The sequence below is a fragment of the Prosopis cineraria genome, unplaced genomic scaffold, assembly GCF_029017545.1.
Source record: "Prosopis cineraria cultivar Desert tree isolate PC_DT_omini unplaced genomic scaffold, ASM2901754v1 PC393, whole genome shotgun sequence".
Lineage (NCBI taxonomy): Eukaryota > Viridiplantae > Streptophyta > Magnoliopsida > Fabales > Fabaceae > Prosopis > Prosopis cineraria.
In genome coordinates this window covers 4,536-22,975 of record NW_026555720.1, presented here as the reverse complement: position 1 = coordinate 22,975, position 18,440 = coordinate 4,536, and the positions used below count along the sequence as shown (strand labels likewise).

At 32.6% G+C, this 18,440-nt stretch overlaps 3 protein-coding genes across 4 annotated transcripts; 1 reads left to right on the top strand and 2 right to left on the bottom strand.

Moving 5' to 3' along the window:
- Window positions 1–267: 267 nt before the first annotated feature.
- LOC129296903 (mediator of RNA polymerase II transcription subunit 20a-like) lies at window positions 268–2,736 on the bottom strand. Its single transcript, XM_054935301.1, has 5 exons — window positions 2,604–2,736; window positions 2,360–2,502; window positions 2,065–2,243; window positions 1,817–1,906; window positions 268–759 (listed from the first exon to the last, which is right to left on the bottom strand). The coding sequence occupies exons 1-5, from the start codon at window positions 2,615–2,617 to the stop codon at window positions 514–516; spliced, it is 672 nt and encodes a 223-aa protein (XP_054791276.1). The 5' UTR covers window positions 2,618–2,736; the 3' UTR covers window positions 268–513.
- Window positions 2,737–12,638: 9,902 nt separating this feature from the next.
- LOC129296901 (uncharacterized) lies at window positions 12,639–15,344 on the top strand. Its single transcript, XM_054935300.1, has 6 exons — window positions 12,639–12,800; window positions 13,050–13,152; window positions 13,245–13,950; window positions 14,053–14,204; window positions 14,990–15,106; window positions 15,211–15,344. The coding sequence occupies exons 1-6, from the start codon at window positions 12,639–12,641 to the stop codon at window positions 15,342–15,344; spliced, it is 1,374 nt and encodes a 457-aa protein (XP_054791275.1).
- Window positions 15,345–16,570: 1,226 nt separating this feature from the next.
- LOC129296900 (growth-regulating factor 1-like) lies at window positions 16,571–18,188 on the bottom strand. 2 transcript variants are annotated; one of them, XM_054935298.1, is made up of 4 exons: window positions 17,931–18,188; window positions 17,415–17,832; window positions 16,823–17,289; window positions 16,571–16,743 (listed from the first exon to the last, which is right to left on the bottom strand). In XM_054935298.1, the coding sequence occupies exons 1-4, from the start codon at window positions 18,118–18,120 to the stop codon at window positions 16,736–16,738; spliced, it is 1,083 nt and encodes a 360-aa protein (XP_054791273.1). In that variant the 5' UTR covers window positions 18,121–18,188; the 3' UTR covers window positions 16,571–16,735. The 2 variants fall into 2 exon arrangements, with proteins under 2 accessions (XP_054791273.1, XP_054791274.1); XM_054935299.1 differs by having other exon boundaries at window positions 16,823–17,286; window positions 17,931–18,185.
- Between the last annotated feature and the right edge of the window lie 252 nt (window positions 18,189–18,440).

The window sequence follows — 18,440 nt, the reverse complement described above, 5'->3', positions numbered from 1 at the left end:
TATATTTAATTTGAATAATTGTTATCATAAATCATCACTACTAACCACCTGCAACCATTAGTATCAATATATTTTTTCAATTTTAAAGTTTCTAAATTAACATAATCAAATGGATTTTTGTTTCGAAAACTATTGCAAAACAGTTTTCAAAAACAAAATTTGAGAAGAGAAACCAAACAGGCCAAACATGTCTGCTTCTTGCTGCAACAAATGCAACCCAGAAGCCAGAAGAGCATTTGGTCCCTCGCCCCTCTTAGCATGGCCTAATGACTTCAACAGCTAAACCAAAGGCGATCCAGGCTGCATGCAGTAATACAAAATCACATAGCTGCTACACAGTAGGGTGTTCAACTTTGTGGATTGAAGAACAATGGAAAGGAAAGCTTAATTTGGACGTTTCCCTTGAGTCAAATCAAGCCTCTCCTTTTCTTCTCCATTCTCCTAAATTCAAACATGAAATTATAGTGAACATACATTCAAGCAACAGGCCAGAATAGAAACCATTAGCTCTTCCTAATTCCTCATAGACTGCCCGGGTGGTTGCACCGTAGCGATTAGTTGGGCCAACACCGTCGCATACTGAACAGCTGTATGTTGCGAGGTGTAGTAATCCAAGAGCCCATATTCTGCATAATTTGGTTCCATATGCATGAATTGACCTGGTAATGATTTTTTTGACACTGCTTCTCGCCATATATTAAGGAATTCTTCCATAACTTGCCTAGATTTCTCGATGGAAGAAATCGGGAGATACTCGACCTGCAGAGAACTTCAAATGGATTTATTAACTACTGAAGCACTGCTAACTGCTACCAACACATCAAATATAGAACAAATATAAAAACTAACGAAACAAAACTATGATTACCAAAAAAATTCTCAATGATTCTAAGAGTATGCTAGATTATAAGACAAATTATAGATATTCCATTTTTCCACCCTGCAGCAAGAAGAAATGCCCTATTCACAACACCTTTTTATGGTCACTAGTCCACTGAAAATTAGAGATTTCCAAGAGCACATTCTCAGTCAAAAAGGTTGTGATTACACAGAAACATGAAAAACAATCCCAATGATATTTATTATACAGAAGCATCCATGTTACGACTATGACTACCTCTACTCGATTCAAAACCACAACCACAATCAACTTTATATATTAATCGTAGCATGTGATGCAACAGACTTATCTAAAAGCAAAAGCAAACTATTCCAATCTTCTACCAAATCATACATGCAAGAAGCTGCTAGACAAACAACCATCATTGTCAGTTCTCAGTTACCAGTTCTCGTTACGGAATAATGGCAAAAATCAAGTAATGGAAGCAGTGCATCAATTATTTGTCATTGTTTCCAATATTTTCAAGTAGTATTAGTCAGATCAAAGTATAGAGATCATATATAAACCTCACAATTCTTTTCTTTTTGCCCAAAAGAATAAAAGTAGAAGAGGAAAAAGAGAGAAATGTTCTTCTTTCGAAAGTAAAACCAATGACGCATTTAATTCAGAATTGAGGAAAGCTAGAAGCTGAGCAGAGAGAGAGAGAAGGAGGAAACGAATTCTGCATGAAATGCATGCTTCTGTTAATTTTGTCATTGTCAAAACAATGCAATGCAATATATAGAGCACGGCGTAGTGATAGAATGCCGGCCAGACTACAGCCCATCTAGCAACTTCTCCTAACAAGTCAACTTATACAGCTTTTAACAAAAGCTACTATCAAGCATGTATCAACCTCATGTGTAGATACAAACAGGAATAGAACAAGAGAAAGATGTTTGATTAAGATTTATGTTTTCGGTAAGAGTCAATCACCTCCATCACAATTCCTCTGAGACTTTCAGAAGCACTGGGGGCAACTTTTCCAACTCTCAGCTGGAAGTCACCCAATTTATACAGCACTCCCTGCAAACATTAGCATAAACCAAAAAATACTTCAGCATAAACAAACATAATAACCACCATGATCATAAGTATAAAAGAGAAAATGCCCGTCAACCAACTATATTTGTAGCAGCATGCCAGCTTTCAAGACAGGAAAACCATCACATTTGCAGAAGTACCTCGAAAGTGAGTGCCACTTTGGACTTGTACGATTGTAGCTTCTCCATTATGGTCAGAATGGAAGAATCTGCTTCAAGAACAATCCTCTGGCCGCGAATTATGAAGTAGTATTTGTGAGGTTGCTCCAGCAGCGATATCCCCATAAAATCACGCGGAAATTCGGGTTGCAGTGACGGCTCTGAGTGCAATAACAGCGTTCTTGAGAATCGAGATGACACGATTTCAGCGAAAAAAGATAGGGGGGTTTTTAAAGGATGAGCTTCAAACAAATCAACAACACTATCGGACAAGAACCTCGTAAATTGGGTCGATAGAATGTTAGAGTTGCTTTCCATCTTCCGTCTTTGACGCCATTGACGCTCTCAACGCACTGAGAAACTTCGTTAAGAATTTGGCTGTTCACCATGGTTCCTGCATTGGGTTGCCAGTGTAAAACCCTATCCAAACAAAAAAACTGAAGATCAGAAATTCGACAGTTGGAAGAGTAAGCGGAAAAAAATCGAAGATAAATCAAGCCCTCGTTTGATTTTGTTAATACCATTTGACAGGCATCCTCCAGATTGAAGAAAGTAGCAAACTAGCACTTCCGCTCTGCAATTCCTTTTGCCAATGCAAGGCCTCGTCTCTTGCGAGGGTCCAGAAGGCGCCCACTGGCCTGCACAGGCAATGAATTTGCCTGTGCGCCATGTTACGTCGTCGTTTCAGGATAAACCGGCCCGCCCGACCTGAATTTGCATTGCGGGCCCTGCTCTAGTCCGCCCCCCCTATTTTGAGCATATTATTTACAAAGTTAACTTTAATATTTTTTAAATACTAATTTTAATTATTTATTTCTTAAAAGTAAATTAAAATAATCTATCTATTATGTAAATATATTTTAGAGATAAAATTTAATTTAAAAAAAATTATATGCATAATTTATAGTAGGGTTAATGAGCACTCTAAACTTTAAAGTATTACGCGAAAAGCACTCTAAATCTGCAACTTTTAAAATGTTTAAAATAGATCCTAAACTTTTAAATTTATAGCAAATTTAACTCCATTGTTAACTCACCATTAACATCGTTATTGTTCATCAACTAGGGCTTTGTTAAAATGTTGATGTGACAATCCCTTATTGATGTGTCATTTTTAATAAACAATACAAACCCTAAATTATTACATGAGTAGTATTCTGAACTTTAAACTTTAAATTCAAAGCAAATTACTCCCATCATGTATGTATAGAATACTGACTATTATGTATATCAAATTAACCTCAGCATAGTCCGCCGCGGTGAATGTATCATTAGTTGAGGTGAACGATCTATAATTTTATAAAATGACTTTTCCCCTCTTATTTTGAATAATATTTGTTTATTTAATAGTGAAAACTTGATCTTCCATTTGAAAATAAGTTTAAGCTTTTAATTAACTAGTTAATTTGGGTTTGAAATTCATTGATAAAATTGTTAGCTTTCACATTCATCATCTGTAAAATTCTCTTATACTTAGTTCTCTTTTTAAATAGGATCATAAGTTTTCATCATTAAATAAATAAATATTATTTAAAATAAAATAAAATTAGAGTTATAGAATATATAGAAGCATGGTATAACAATCTTTTGGAAAACATTGCAAAAAAAAAAGGGACAAAAAATGTCATTCCATAAAATTATGAGTTGTTCGCTGTGGCCAATGATGCATCCACTGCAATAGACCACACTAAGGCTAATTTAGTTTACATAATAGTTGATGTTTTGCACATAAACAATAGGGGTAATTTGCTATTAATTTTAAAATTTAGAGTTTAGGCTGCCACTCACATAGTAGTTTAGTGTTTGTGGTACTCATTAAAAATGACACGTTAGCAAGGAACTACCACATCATCATTTTGATCGGGTCTCACTTGATAAACAATAACGGCATTAATGGAAGGTTTAATTTGCTATGAATTTAAAATTTTATGATTTATTTTACACATTTTAAAAATTTAGAACCTAAAATGTTCATTAACCCTTTATATAGGCCTGGTTAAACTAAAACAAATAAATAATACTCCCTTTGATCCTGTATACTCTCATTGCATCATAATACAAGTCATTGTGATGTAAAACAAGAAGAGAGAGGGGGAAGAGAGATAAAGAGAAAGGAAGAGGAGAGAGAAAAGAAAGAGGGAGAAGGCCAGAACTCTTATATAATAATATTTAAAAATTGAATACAAATGAAAAACTTGACTCTATTTATAAAGCTCTAAAAATAATAAAATAATAAAAATTTAAAATCAAATCTTAATATGTTGATATCTAAGATAACAATAAAATAAAATAATAAATCATAATTTTAATAAATAAATATCCTTATTTGAATATTCCTAATAAATACTTTTAATATCTTAAATAAATTATAATTATTTTAATTAACGATTATCCTATATTTCATTACATTGTTCACTAATTTATGTTTATAAAAAAAATTGACTAAAATCTTAAATTTTTAAGATAATTTACATCTTTTTAATTATGCCTTTAAGTGTAATGAATATAACATTTAACTTATTTAAAAGACTCTTAAATATTATTCAATAAAGTTAGAATATAATTAAATATATATATATAACACATACATGATGTCCTATATTTTAAACTAAATAAAATAGTTGGACAATGACTTGTACTATGGTATGAAAGGAATATAAATTACCCTTTAGAGAGAATTATCATCCTTTTTACAGATCATTTACATAAAAAACGAATCATTAGTTACTTCCTCTTAATTTCACCACTTTACAATTTTTGATAACTAGAGTCTAGAGAGTACTATAAAGAGTTACATAAGAAAAAATATTTTTACAAATAATACATTTAATAAAGGTAGATTTTTGTGGATAACATCAATAATTGAATAACCCTCTTTAATTTTGATGAAATAGTTAAAAATAACTTATAAATAGTATCATATCGAGTACAATCTTACTATTTTATATTGGCAATAAAGTAACAAGCAAACCAAATCCTTTTAAATGCACGAGTTCATTTATTTTATGAAAAAATAGCAACCAAGCACTTTGATAGTAAATTAATATCAGTTGAGAACCAATTAATTTCAAAATTACAATACAATTTCTTGATTCTTAACTGATATTAATTTGTGAGGTCAAAAGACCAAATCACCCCTTAAGTAAAAAAAATGGGAGAATTATAGTTAGATTCCACACAAGGGAATTAATTACTGCAAAGTCCATTGACAACTGGACTAAACTGTATTGACAACTGGTTGCGTTGTCAATGCAGTTTAGTACAGTTATTAATGGACCTTACTGTAATTAATTCCTTTGTGTGAGACTTTAACATCATTCTCCCAAAAAAAATCACCTCCCCATCGGCAGAGCAGCTTTATAGAACCGTTGTCGAATCCTTGCTAGTGGCAAGGTCACTAAAGCCCCTGCCAATAGCGAGGTCGTTGGAGGCTAGCCATTGGAATGCTAGCACCAACGACATTTATTTCAATAAATATTTGGTTTGTGTAATCAAGGGAGGGTTTGATCTATGATCCATTGGCCACATAAAAAGCTTGGTGGCCCTTTAATTATACATAGCAAAAATATATATATATATATATATAAATAGTGAGTTAAGTTTCTAACCACTTTCATATTATAAGATAATTATGTGTTCTTAATTCTTGAACTGCACTTGTTATTTATTAATGTTACTTTTTAATCTGATATGTACATAATAAATTGAGAGCTTTAAAACTTTGTACCTTTTACTTGTTAAAAGTTTGAACGTGTTATTATTAATAACTAATTGGTTTGTTGTCAAAACCCAAATGAATATTTGTCAATGAAGGACTAAAACTTATACAATTAAACTCATTCTATCAGTTTTTCTAACTTGTTAAAGTTAGAATGAACTATTGTTAATTTAAAATGTGTTGTTAAAACTCGAATGGATACTTGTTAATGAAAGACTAATAAATAAGCCTATTTTGTCCATTTTTCTAACTTGTTAATATCTGAATGGACTGTTGTCAATTTAAAATAAGTTATTATTAAAAATAAATGGATACTTCTTGAAGAAAGATTAACACGTATAATTATGTCTATTCTATATTTTTTTAGCTTGTTAAAGTCCAAATAAACTTTTATAGGATGGGCATAATTGTACGTGTTAGTGTTTTACCAATAAGTATCCATTTGAGTTTTAACAACCAGCCATTATAAATTAACATCAATTCATTTTGGTTTTAATAAGTTAAAAAAAACGGATACAATAGGCTTAATTGGACATGTTAGTCTTTTATTAATAAGTATTCATTCGATTTTTAACAACAAATAATTCTAAATTAACAAAGTGCATTCAGGCTTATCAAGTTAGAAAAAATGGATATGATGAGTGGAATTGTACGTGTTAGTCTTTTATCAACAAGTATTCATTCGAGTTTTAACAATAATTTATTTTAAATTAACAATAATCCATTTAGGCCTTAACAAATTAGGAAAACGGATATGATGAGCGTAGTCGTACGTGTTAATCTTTCATCAACAAATAACCATTTAAATTTTAATAATAAATTATTTTAAATTAACAAACATTTCATTTGGGTTTTAACAAGTTAGAAGATAGATAAGATGAGCCTAATTGTATAAATGCTACTCCTTCATCAACGAGTATACCTTTAAGCTTTTACAATATATTCCAAATTAACAATAATTATTCAGATTTTAACAAGTTAGAAAAATTGATAGGATAAGTTTAATTGTATGTATTAGTCCTTTTTCAATAAGTATCTGTTTAAATTTTGACAACAACTAATTAGTGAATCAAACGTTTAACAAATAAAATATATGAAGCTTTAAAGCTCTCAATTTGTAATTGTTTATGTTAAATTAATAAGTAACATTATTAAATTAATAAGTACAGTCCATGAATTAACAAATACTATTATGTTATAACATAAAAGTGGATAGAAGCTTGGTTTATTATATTATATATATATATATATATATTGGTGGCCTAGTGTCTACCAAGCTTTTTAGATGGCCAAAGGGCTATAGGATCAAACCCTCTTTTAGCAACCTAAATCCAATATTCCTTGAATAAAAATATTATTGGCGTTGGAGCTCTTATAGCCGACCACCAATGATCTTGTTAACAGCAGGGGCTTCGGCAACCTCACTATCAGCAGGGGTTCGATGGCCAACGAGGATGGGAAGGTAGCTTTTTTTTTTTCACTTTTAGGGGTAATTTGAACTTTTGACCTCACAAATTAGTATCAATTAAGGACCATAGGACTATATTAAAATTTTAAAGTTAATTGACTCTTGACTATATTAATTTGATACTAAGGTCTTTAATTGCTATTTTTCCTTATTTTAATGAATGATAATGAATTTTATTGAATAGGAACATATATAATGAAGGTAAGCATATAAATCCTCCCAAGTATTTTTGTGATATGATTTAGGAGAAAATGAAAATTAGGGACCTATAAAGAAAAATAATGCCAATTGCAAATTAAATTATTAAAATTTCAATAACAGATCATGATTTTTACTTACAATAAATTTCTTTTTGTTGATTGACTTGAGATTTATATTGGACTTTAGTAAATTCTCTACTAATGCTATAAAAAATTCTAACAATCTTTTGTCAATTTTTCAAGTAACAAAAGAAAATCACAAATAATTGGTTTGTGATTTATAATTGAGTTTCGTAAATTCTCAATTAAATTACAAACAATTCCAAATATATTTATTAGATTTTTCAACTTACTATTCATATTTTTTTAATTGCAAGTTACGACCATGGTCTATTATTAAGATTTCAATAATTTAAAGTTTATAATTGTCATTAATATTTTAATGGGTTCCCTCATCGTCATTTGCCCATAATTTAGGAAAAATTTCAATGAGGACCCTTGATCAAACTTAATTGCAGTTAAAGTCCTTAAAATTATAAAATTTTACTGCACATATAGGGGACTAAAATGACTTCATTGTTCTCGATGAAGCTAGGTGTATGAACAAATCTTGTGAAAAAATTAACAACTAATATATAAAAAATGAACAATTAATGTAAGCGAAATTTATGACTCTCATTAAAAGTGTAACACTATTATGAATATAAAACAAGGGAAGCTAAGGCATGAACAATTTGTGCAGAGAAAATGAACAAATAATGTATGACAAATATATAATTGACATAAGTGGAATGAGAGTTGCAAATTCTATCTACATCAATTATTCATTTTTTATACATTAGTTATTAATTTTTTCATATGAGTTGTTTATTTGCCTAACTTCACTAAGGTCAATAAAATCACTTAAGTCAACTCTTTCTTTCATTTGTACATCTCACATGTGCAATAAAATTTTTAAATTTAAGGGGTTTTGACTGAAATTTAATTACTCACCGGTCCTCATTACAATTTTTCCTATCACGCCTCACCAAAACGAGCGTGACTGGAATGAAATACAAAGTAAACCTCACTTCATAAGCCCAATCAATTTATAATGTTTCTAGTTACATTAAAAACAAAAAAAAAAAAACCACTTCATTAGTATAATGACAACTAATGTGTATAAAATTCAATAGTAACTCCTCCAAGAGTTGAATTATTATTATTTTTAAAGTGAAAATGTTTACAGCAGTCAATCGACTTTAGTTGGAACAAGAGTTCATCACTCAATCTTTAAATCATTCAAATCAAAGAAATGGGCACTTTGCTTACAATTTTATAATAATTTATTTTTACAACAAAATCATAAAATAAATTTACCATGAATACAACTCAAACGCAACAAGTATCGCCACTATCAAACAAGGGATCCTCTTTCTAATGCAGATAAAGGAGGTCGTACGTTTTTATTATCCGAAACACAAGTAATTTAGTAATTACATAATAACAAGGTTCAATGTTAAAATATTTCAAATATAAGCAAATAAATAAATATTGAATCTTGTTTAATTTCCTTAAGATGGGAGCCACATCTTGATAATTTGAAATCTTTAAAATACTTAAAGATACATGTAAATTGATATGAATACATATTTATAGTATTGAAGATAGAAATCAGAACAAGATTTTAAAAAATATTTTTAATTCAATAATAAGAGTTCAATAAAAGCATCTTAAAAACCGGCTTCTTTAGAGAAAACCGACATACCAAGAGATATCTGTCATAAGCACAGCTAAAGCGGAAAAATCACCAACCCATGGCTAGAATTCTTTCCATTGTGTGTGTGTTACACACACAAGTGTTGGCTAGAAAATAACCTGAATTCTAGTCAACACCAATACACCATGGTCCTTTTTTCCCCTCTTTTTAATTTACAATTTTGGGGGGGGGGGAACACTTTTGAAACATATCCAAATTCTTTCAGTAAATAGAACTAATTTGTGATTTGAACAAGCATTCATTCCTGAAATATTTGTTTATTATCCCTTGTACACAGTCCGGTGATTGCATATCGGGTACAAATATAAGCATATCTCTTCTTTTATATTATGCATACATTTCGAACTGCTTAAGGGAATGAGTATATTTCTCTAATAAATTCACATAATTAGTTGCAACTAGGAAAGGTAAAGGAAATCAGAAAAATAAACTCTACAAGGAAGAGGAAGAGCTGCAATTTACGTCAAGGATAGCTCTCTCACCTAATGATGCTATAAAAGAAAATTAAGAGAGAAGAGGATGAAACTTTCACCAGCCGCATGAGCACAGTGGCAACACCAAGCTAGAGAGGAGTAGACTAATGGCGATACAGGGGAAGAGGAACAACCAACAAATCGAACTTCCTGCAGCAATGGAACAGCTCCGTGCATACCCTCTAGCATCATGCAAAAGGAATGGAGGAGAAAGATTTGCACCGAACTCGACACGGACAATGGAGGAAGCTGTCAGTGCCCAAAATGGAGAAGGAAGAAGAGGAAATCGCAACCTTGACGTTGATGGAGCCCCACCACAGCAGCGAACGGCAGCCCCACGATTATCGGCAACGGATGAACGAAAGGAGGAGGAGGAATGATGGACCAAAAACGAAGCTCTCTCTCCCTCTCTCTCTCTCTCACTCTTTGCGTGAATACCCCAGCCAAGAAATGAATGGGGAAGTAAAAGTATGGGACCTTGTGTTTCTTCTTTTCTTCTTCTTGTTTTTTTTTTTTAAGAAACGAAAAAAAAAAAACACTAGAAGGGCATTATGATAGTATCTCCCAGGCTAAAGCAAAAACAAATTAAAAATATCTCTCTTTGTGTACCAAGAGGATTCAAAGTCAAAACCTTACAACTAAGTGGATTTAAATTTGATAACTTTACTTAGTATAAATATTAAGTGTTTGTATTATTTAAACTGTTAAAATTTACAGTAATAATTATAAATTTATACTTTACTTGAGATTTATAAATAAATAAGTTTATCTGAATTATTGATTTAAATTTTAACAGTTTAGATAGTACAAGCACTCAATACTTATATTAAGTACAGCTACTGAATCCAAATTCCAAATAAGCACTTTCACTAAGCCATAATATAACTTGATAAGTTTACCTCAAACTATAAATGTCATAAATTATAATTTTTTCCCTTAAATTTCTAGGTCATTCAACATCTATTCCAAAACTTACAAAAATATATTTAAATTACCTTATCTTACATTTTATTTTTATCTTATCTTTTTTAATTCCTCAGATATTATATTCCCTATGATTTATCTAAGGAAAACATAATCATTGGTCAATATAGTTTTATTGAATTTTGCTTTTAATTTTTATAATTTTTTTTAGTATTTCCAGTTTTTATAAGAATTAAAAACACTGAAACTATAGGAACCTATGTAATAAATGTCACCCAATTCTATCAAAACTAGAGGAATTAAAACCACTAATTTTTTTTTTGATAAAAATATAAGAATTAATGATCATATTTCCTTTTTATTTAAAATATAAAAATTGAGTGGATTTAAATGTGAAAAACTGGAAAGCTTATGTTGGCTGAGGGAAGCAGTCAAGCTGTGTCCCGACTGACAGGTGAGGGTACCGTGGGAGGGGAAAGTCCTTCAAATTACTTCTGATGCAAACCTCAAAATAATTGAGAAGTGATAACTAGTGAAAATAAAAGAAAATTATTTTGAGAAAAGTTCATTTAAGAATTAGGAACATGACTTATTCATAAATTAGACTCAATAAAATATAAAATCACACTACAAGACCAAAGGACTAAATTAAAATAATCTTTTAAATGAAATGACCAAAATGCCCTTTAATTAGACTTAACCATATAACTTGTTAGTTTTTCAATATAACTTATTAATTACTTAATTTTGTTAAATTTGTAACTCTTTCAATTGAATTATATCACTTATTAATTGTATAACTTTACTAGCTAATTGCTCAGTAAAACTTGTTAATTACTTAATTTTACTTATTAAATTCATGGCTCCCTCCCCTAAATTGGATTACTTGTTAATTGAGTAACTTTACTTATTAATTTCACAATAGTGCATATTAATTTCATGACTTGACTTGTTAATATCGTATAAAAAATTGAAGAACATTTTGGTCATTTCCTATAAAAAAAATTCAATGAAGTCTTTTGGTCCTTAGTATAGTTTCAAATTTTATTATATTTGATTTGTAAATAAGTCAACATTTCTAATCCTTAAATGAAATTTTTTTAATTATTTTTTTGGTAAAAAAAATTAGTGGAGAATCTTGCATTATTCACCCATTGATTATTTAACCTCGAAAAAATTAAAAGGTGAAGCACTAAGGAAAATTCTCACCCAACGACCTCAACCTCGCATCATTTATATTAGGGAACCATTTAAGTTCGTGTGTGGTGTTTTCATCAAGGTTATTAAAATCAGACTGGGAACCAGCCAGGTATCCGATCCGGAGATGATGCAAACCGAGGGGAAGGGAGAATCGGACAGGAACCGCTTGAACTAGCTTTAAACCGAACTGAACCGGGAGAACCGGCGGTTCAGGCGGTCCAGTATTTATTTTTTTTCTCCTTTCCAGTTTCACAAAACAGCGTTGTTTTGTCCTCAGAACGCCAGAAGCCCAGAACCTAAAATTATTTGATCATGTCTTCTTCTTCTCCCTCGAGTTCTCTTAGCTGTCAGCCAGTCTGAGAAGAAATTCGAAGCCTGAACGCAAGCTACCATGGAACCTTATTAGCCGATCTGTTGAAGAATCTTTCTAGCGAGCTTCTACAGAACAAGATTCGGTGAGCTATCACAAAACCAGTCCAGCGAGCTTCCACAGAACCAGTCTGGCGAACCTCACGAGCTCTTACTTGGTCATCTTGTTCACGTTCCTCCCTCTCCTCTATTCGCCGCATTTTTATTGGACTTCGGCTCATTCACCAGTCTCGGCTGACCTCTCATTTTGATATTTTCTAGTCCGGTCAAGTCCATTTCCAGCCTCTTCTGCCATCTTCAATCTTCATTAACAGGTTAGAGCTCCTATTCTTGAAGCTCAATCAAATGATAGTTTAATAAATAATTGATTGTGAATCTGGACGTCTAGTGCTGATTGCTGATTTAATAATTTTGATTATATTTTGATTAAGCTTAGTTGTTTTTTATGGATTTGGAACCTCCTACTCTTGCCACCGAGCCTAATGTGCAAGTTAATAATCCTGATCCTACTCCTGTCGTTGACACTCCCTCTGGCTCAACTCCAAATATTGATAGTACCCCACAAACTGCTGTTAGTTTGAATAATAATGATGCCTTTGGGGTTCAAGTATCATCTACACCATCTCTTTAAGGGAAAAGTAATCCTGCATGGGAGCATTTTGCTTTTAAAAAAGAGGGGAGAACCTGTGTGTATACTTGCCTTCATTGCTCCTCATCATTTAGAGGAGGTGGGATCAATAGGATGAAGCAGCATCTCGTAGGTATTTTAGGAAATATAATTTCTTACAAGAAGGTTCCACATGATGTTTGCCATAGAATGGTTCAATCTTTAAAAAAAGTGTTATTGGTAAATAAGAGGAAGCTTGAAGATCCAAACATGCCTGAAGAGTTTGTTGATAACTCAGAATGTGAAGTAATTGCTCTAAATCCAGAGCCAAGTAAGCAAGCTAAGAAGGCAGGTTCTAGCAGTGTTGTTGTTGTGAAAAAAAAGGAAAAACTAATGGGGTTGACAATTATTTTGCCCCAAGGTCAACTTCTGGCTCCCAACCAGGGTTAAAGAGTGTGTGGTTATCTAAAGAAGCTCAGTATAAAGCTAAATTAGCCATTGTAAAGTGGTTATATATGAATTGCATTCCATTTAATGCTGTAAATTGTCCATATTTTTTGCCTGCTTTGGATGCAATTGCTGCAATTGGCCCAGGTTTTAAAGGTCCTTCATTTGAGGAGTTAAAGGTTAACTTGTTGACTGATTGTAGAAAAGAGTGTCAACTACTTATTGAAAGCCATCGGGCCACTTGGAAAGAAAGTGGCTGCACACTCATGGTTGAGGGCTGGATTGACAAAAGGCAACGGACATTAATAAATTTTTTAGTTTATTCTCCTATTAGCTTGGTTTTTGTAAAGTCTGTTGATGGTTCACATATAGTTAAGGATGCCAAGAATTTGTTTTCTTTGTTTTGTAAAGTTATTGAGTGGGTCAGTCCTACAAATATAGTGCATGTTGTGACTGATAATGCAACTAATTATGTAGCTGCTGGTAAGTTGATTCGTGAAAAATATAATCATATTTATTGGTCACCCTGTGTTGCTCATTGTTTGAATCTTATTTTGAAGGACATTGCAAGCATGCCCCATGTAGCTGACCTTGCAACAAAGGCATCAAAAATTATTGTTTTTGTGTACAATCATATGGCTTTTCTTTCATGGCTTAAGAGAAGAGATGGTTGGACAGAAATTGTGCACCCAGGAGCGACCAGGTTTGCTACTACCTTCATTACATTGAAGAGTTTGCATGGGCACAAGCATGACTTGTAAGCCTTAGTCTTAGATAAACACTTTCATGATAATAAACAATCAAGGACTAAAGTTGGGCAACTAGTTGGTGACATTGTGTTGGACAAGAAATTTTGGGATGATTGCCATCAAATTGTATGTCTTGTGGGTCCTCTTATCAAGCTATTAAGAATTGTAGATGTTGATGAAAAACCATCTTTGGGTTATGTTTATGAGGGTATGCAGAGAGCAAAGAATTCAATCAAAAATTTCTTTCGTAGAAAGAAGGAACAATACAAGCCTTACACAAGCATAATTCAAGCTCGGTGGGATAAGCATTTGAAGTATGATTTGCATGCAGCAATCTACTTTTTAAATCCTACATTCTTGTATGATCAAGGATTTATTGAGAAGAGTAGAGTGACAAAATCAATGTTGGACTATTTTTCAATATACAAGTCTATCTATAAATATTCTGACATGATTTTTGAGATGCAAATGTACCGCAAGCACCAAGGCTCTTTTAGCTGAGAAGAAGCTTATAAAGTAGCAAATGAAATTCAACCTGGTTAGCTTCTTCCTTTTTTTTCTTTTATTATAATTTTAAATATTAACTACTATTAATTTATTTGAATTTGATGTAGATGTCTGGTGGCAATGTTTTGGGGGTAGTGCTCTAATATTACAAAAGTTTGCAATTCGCATTTTGGGACAAACTTCTTCTTCTTCAGGATGTGAAAGAAATTGGAGCTTATTTGAAAGAATTCATACCAAAAAAAGAAATAGACTAGAACATGAAAGATTGAATGATCTTGTGTTTGTTAACTACAACTTGCATTTGCTAAACAGGTGATTATTAATCATTACTCAAATTTAAAATAACTCTCTTTGGCTTCAATAATTAAATGATTAGGGATTTGATTGTGATTATATATATATATATATATATAAGGTCAAAATTGAAGAAGGTGAGCTATGTTCTTGTTGATTATGAATCAATTGATAAGCTTGAGTATTGGATAGCTGAAGAAGTTACAACTCCAAATCCTGATTTCACTATTGAGAAAATTCAAAATGAAGATTTTCTTGGTGGAAATGCATGTCCCTTTGGATTCGGTCCTGAATTAAGGGAAAATGAAGGTTGCTCCTCTTCTTTTTACATTAAAGCTTTGTTTGATTTATAGTTTATTCATTCATTATTTATATGTTAATGCTAACTATTTTTTTGCCAAATATATGTCTAGGTGTTGTTGAAGATGTCAATGTTCTACAATCTCCTATTTTGGATTCATTAAATGCTATAAGAGTTGAAGGAGATGTTTGTGATCTCCAACATGATTTTGGAGAGTTTAATTTAAAAGATTTATATGGCAATTGAATGTTGTAGTTTTTTAGTTGAATTTGGACCATTGGATTGTATGAGAATGTCAAACTATGGTGTTGTGTTGTGCATGGTCATGAATGACTTTGGAGTATGCCTTTGAACTTTGAAGTATGATGAAATTATCACTTTATTAGTAGTTAGTTATTTTTAGTTTATCATATTTTCTATAATTTTTAATGTATAATATTTAAAATATATTAATTTAATTACAAATGATTCAACCTCAGTCCGACCTTTGAATCGTGAACCAGTGCCTTACCGGTTTAATGTCCGGTCCGATTTTAATAACATTGGTTTTGATTTATATTGGAGTAGTTATGCATGCTTCATTAATATTTTACCTGCACTTTAGTTATTTTTATTATAAAATATATCAATTTATGTTTGGTTAACTATTTATCACGCTTCCGATGCCTTTTCTTTTTTTCTTTTTTTTTAAATACACCTGCTATATTTGAGTTAATTTCACTCTAGTATTTATTCCTTTTATTGGCAATACTCACAGGTAAACTTGCACACAATTTTGCTTACGCCAAGTTACCAACAAAACTTGATACATTAAAAGTTAACGATAAATTCAAATTAAAATTTGAGAAATTTATAACGTCTTAATTACATATTTTAAAATTCAACAAACTAGATTGAAAATCAAATAAATTTCAATGAATAGTTAAAATATAAATTTAAAAATAACTTGATTACAAGACAAGACATGTCTTCCGTGCAACCCCAACCCAGTCAAAGTAGTTCCCCCAAGGGGCTAATAACTTGATTACAGTCCGTAATACAATATTCTTTTTGTTGGCAATATTTTTTGATATCGATATTAATCTGACCGGATAATTTACCTTGTCAAACCAGAGTCAAAACTATATAATCAAACTAGATCAGATCGATTATAAACAGAACATGAAAACATTTCATGGATCACAAATAAAACATTTCATTGAACCAGTGAAAATGGGAAGTAAAAAATCACAAAGGGGTCAATATAATCCAAACTAGTTTTGAATTTCAACGTTTGAGAAGTGAGAAAATGGAAAAGTTCTTGGCCAAGAGGCACCCAATTATCATATTTCCATCTACTGATGCCGGAGGACGATGAACGAACAATAACAGCTAGAAGCTAGAAGGCATTGAATTGAATATTGTCAAGTGACCTAAATGAAAACAAGGTTTTTGAAAATTATGAATGGCGGAAAGAACTGAACTAAAAAAGCTACTCAGAATTAGAATTAGCATTAACATTTCTTTGCATTACAAATTGGATCCCTTCATGGAGACACTTCCATTACATCTGCACTTAAGCACATTCCAGAGTCTGAACCCCACCTAGTTCAACTACATTATTGGCCTTTTGATCCAGGGACCCCAGTCATGAAACTTCAAACATCTGCAAAATCATAAATAAACCGTAACCCAGAAATGGAATTTTTCAGAGAAATGAAACAGCAAAAAGTCCTCTTAATTACCTTGGTGGGTTCTGAAATTGAAGCTTGGAAAATGGTCGTGATCATCAGAGGAGGTGGGAATGGATATTGAAAGCTGGGTTGTGGACGATTTATCGTCACAATCAAGCCACGAGTTTTTGCTTTTGTTGGGCGATTCGTCGAAGAAGCGATGAACGGTCTTCTGATTCTGAGGCTCTTCTGATTTCCCCAGTCCCAGCATGTAGTAATCTTGATCTTGCTGGTTCGTACATTCACCAAGGTTCTGATTCTGAAGCTGCAAGTAAGAAGAGTACTCGGTGGACAAACCAGAGTAGCTCCTCTGCTTCGAGGAAGAAGACGATGAGCTCATTGAGAGTGGCGCGAGATGCCATGAAGAATCTTCCATTGATGAAGCAGAGAAGCTTCTCATGGTCCCAGAAGGCTCTTTGAAGAAAGCATGCTCGTCTACCTCTTCTTTCAGTCCATCATAAACATAACCACTATTCCTACTTCACCAAAACACAAGGAAAAAGGACAAAAAAAAAATCACCAACAAAACCTGAAGAGATAAAGAAAAGAATGACGAACTAGGGATCAAAGTCATCAAACGAAAAGCAAAAGAAAAATCACTGACAAGTGAGAGGCACAATCATCTTGTAAAGAGAAGCCAAAAGCCGATGATGAAGACGACCTTGAAGGATGCTGATGATTATAGAGGAAGGAATGATTGTGGGTGGCATCAGAGAGAGGTGTGAGAGATGAGGAATGAGTGGTGAGGGAGAGTGAAGGAGGAGGAATGTTGTTGCTTTTCGTGACTGTTGACGAATTTGTATGGTTCGTTGGTGAGGTTAACGTTGTTCTAAAGCCTTGTTGCTGTTGCTGCAGAGGTTTTCTCAAACGGTTATTTCCTCTGTGCATGTGTCTCTCACAGTACTTGGAATTTGGGTAAGCTTCTTTGGAACATCTCCATTTCTTCCCATCTGTTCTCCTGCACCTTCCTGGTTCCGTGTCTATCTTTCTTCCCAAACCCATCTCCAAATAGTTCCACCCAACTGTTATAATTTATTATTGAATTAACAACCTCAAGCACGAAACTGATATGCACAAATTCATTCACAGAGAGCGAGAGAGAGAGAGAGGAGAAGCTTACAGTGTTGAGGTGGGAGGGACAAGAGCCTTGAAGAAAGAGGAGAGTTAAGAGAGGCCCTTTTGATGGAGAAGACAAGATCAGGAGGAATGGGAATGCCTGAAGCCATGTACTTGAAAATAAGGGCTTGATGTTCGAGCTCTTGCCACTGTGATGGAGTAAAAGGGAACCTGTTCTTTCCGCCGTTCATCATCAAGCAGAGTGAGAGTGAGGAAGACGAAAACAAACTGAGAAACAGAAAAGGGGAACGGAATCAAAAGAGCGCACACAGCAAGATAGATGATAGGAAGCAACAAAAGAAACAGATCTCGTTTAAATTGACGCACTTGACAGTGCTGTGAAAGAAAGAGTCAGTTTCAGTGAGTAATATCAGCAGAGCCCGTGGGGATTCTTCTTACTTGACATTCACATTAGAAAAAAAATATAAAAGATAAAAAAAAACCATATATTGTACATAAAAATGAATACCACATTGTGTCTGGTAGAGTCGGAAACAAGGGTCGGGCTTAGAGG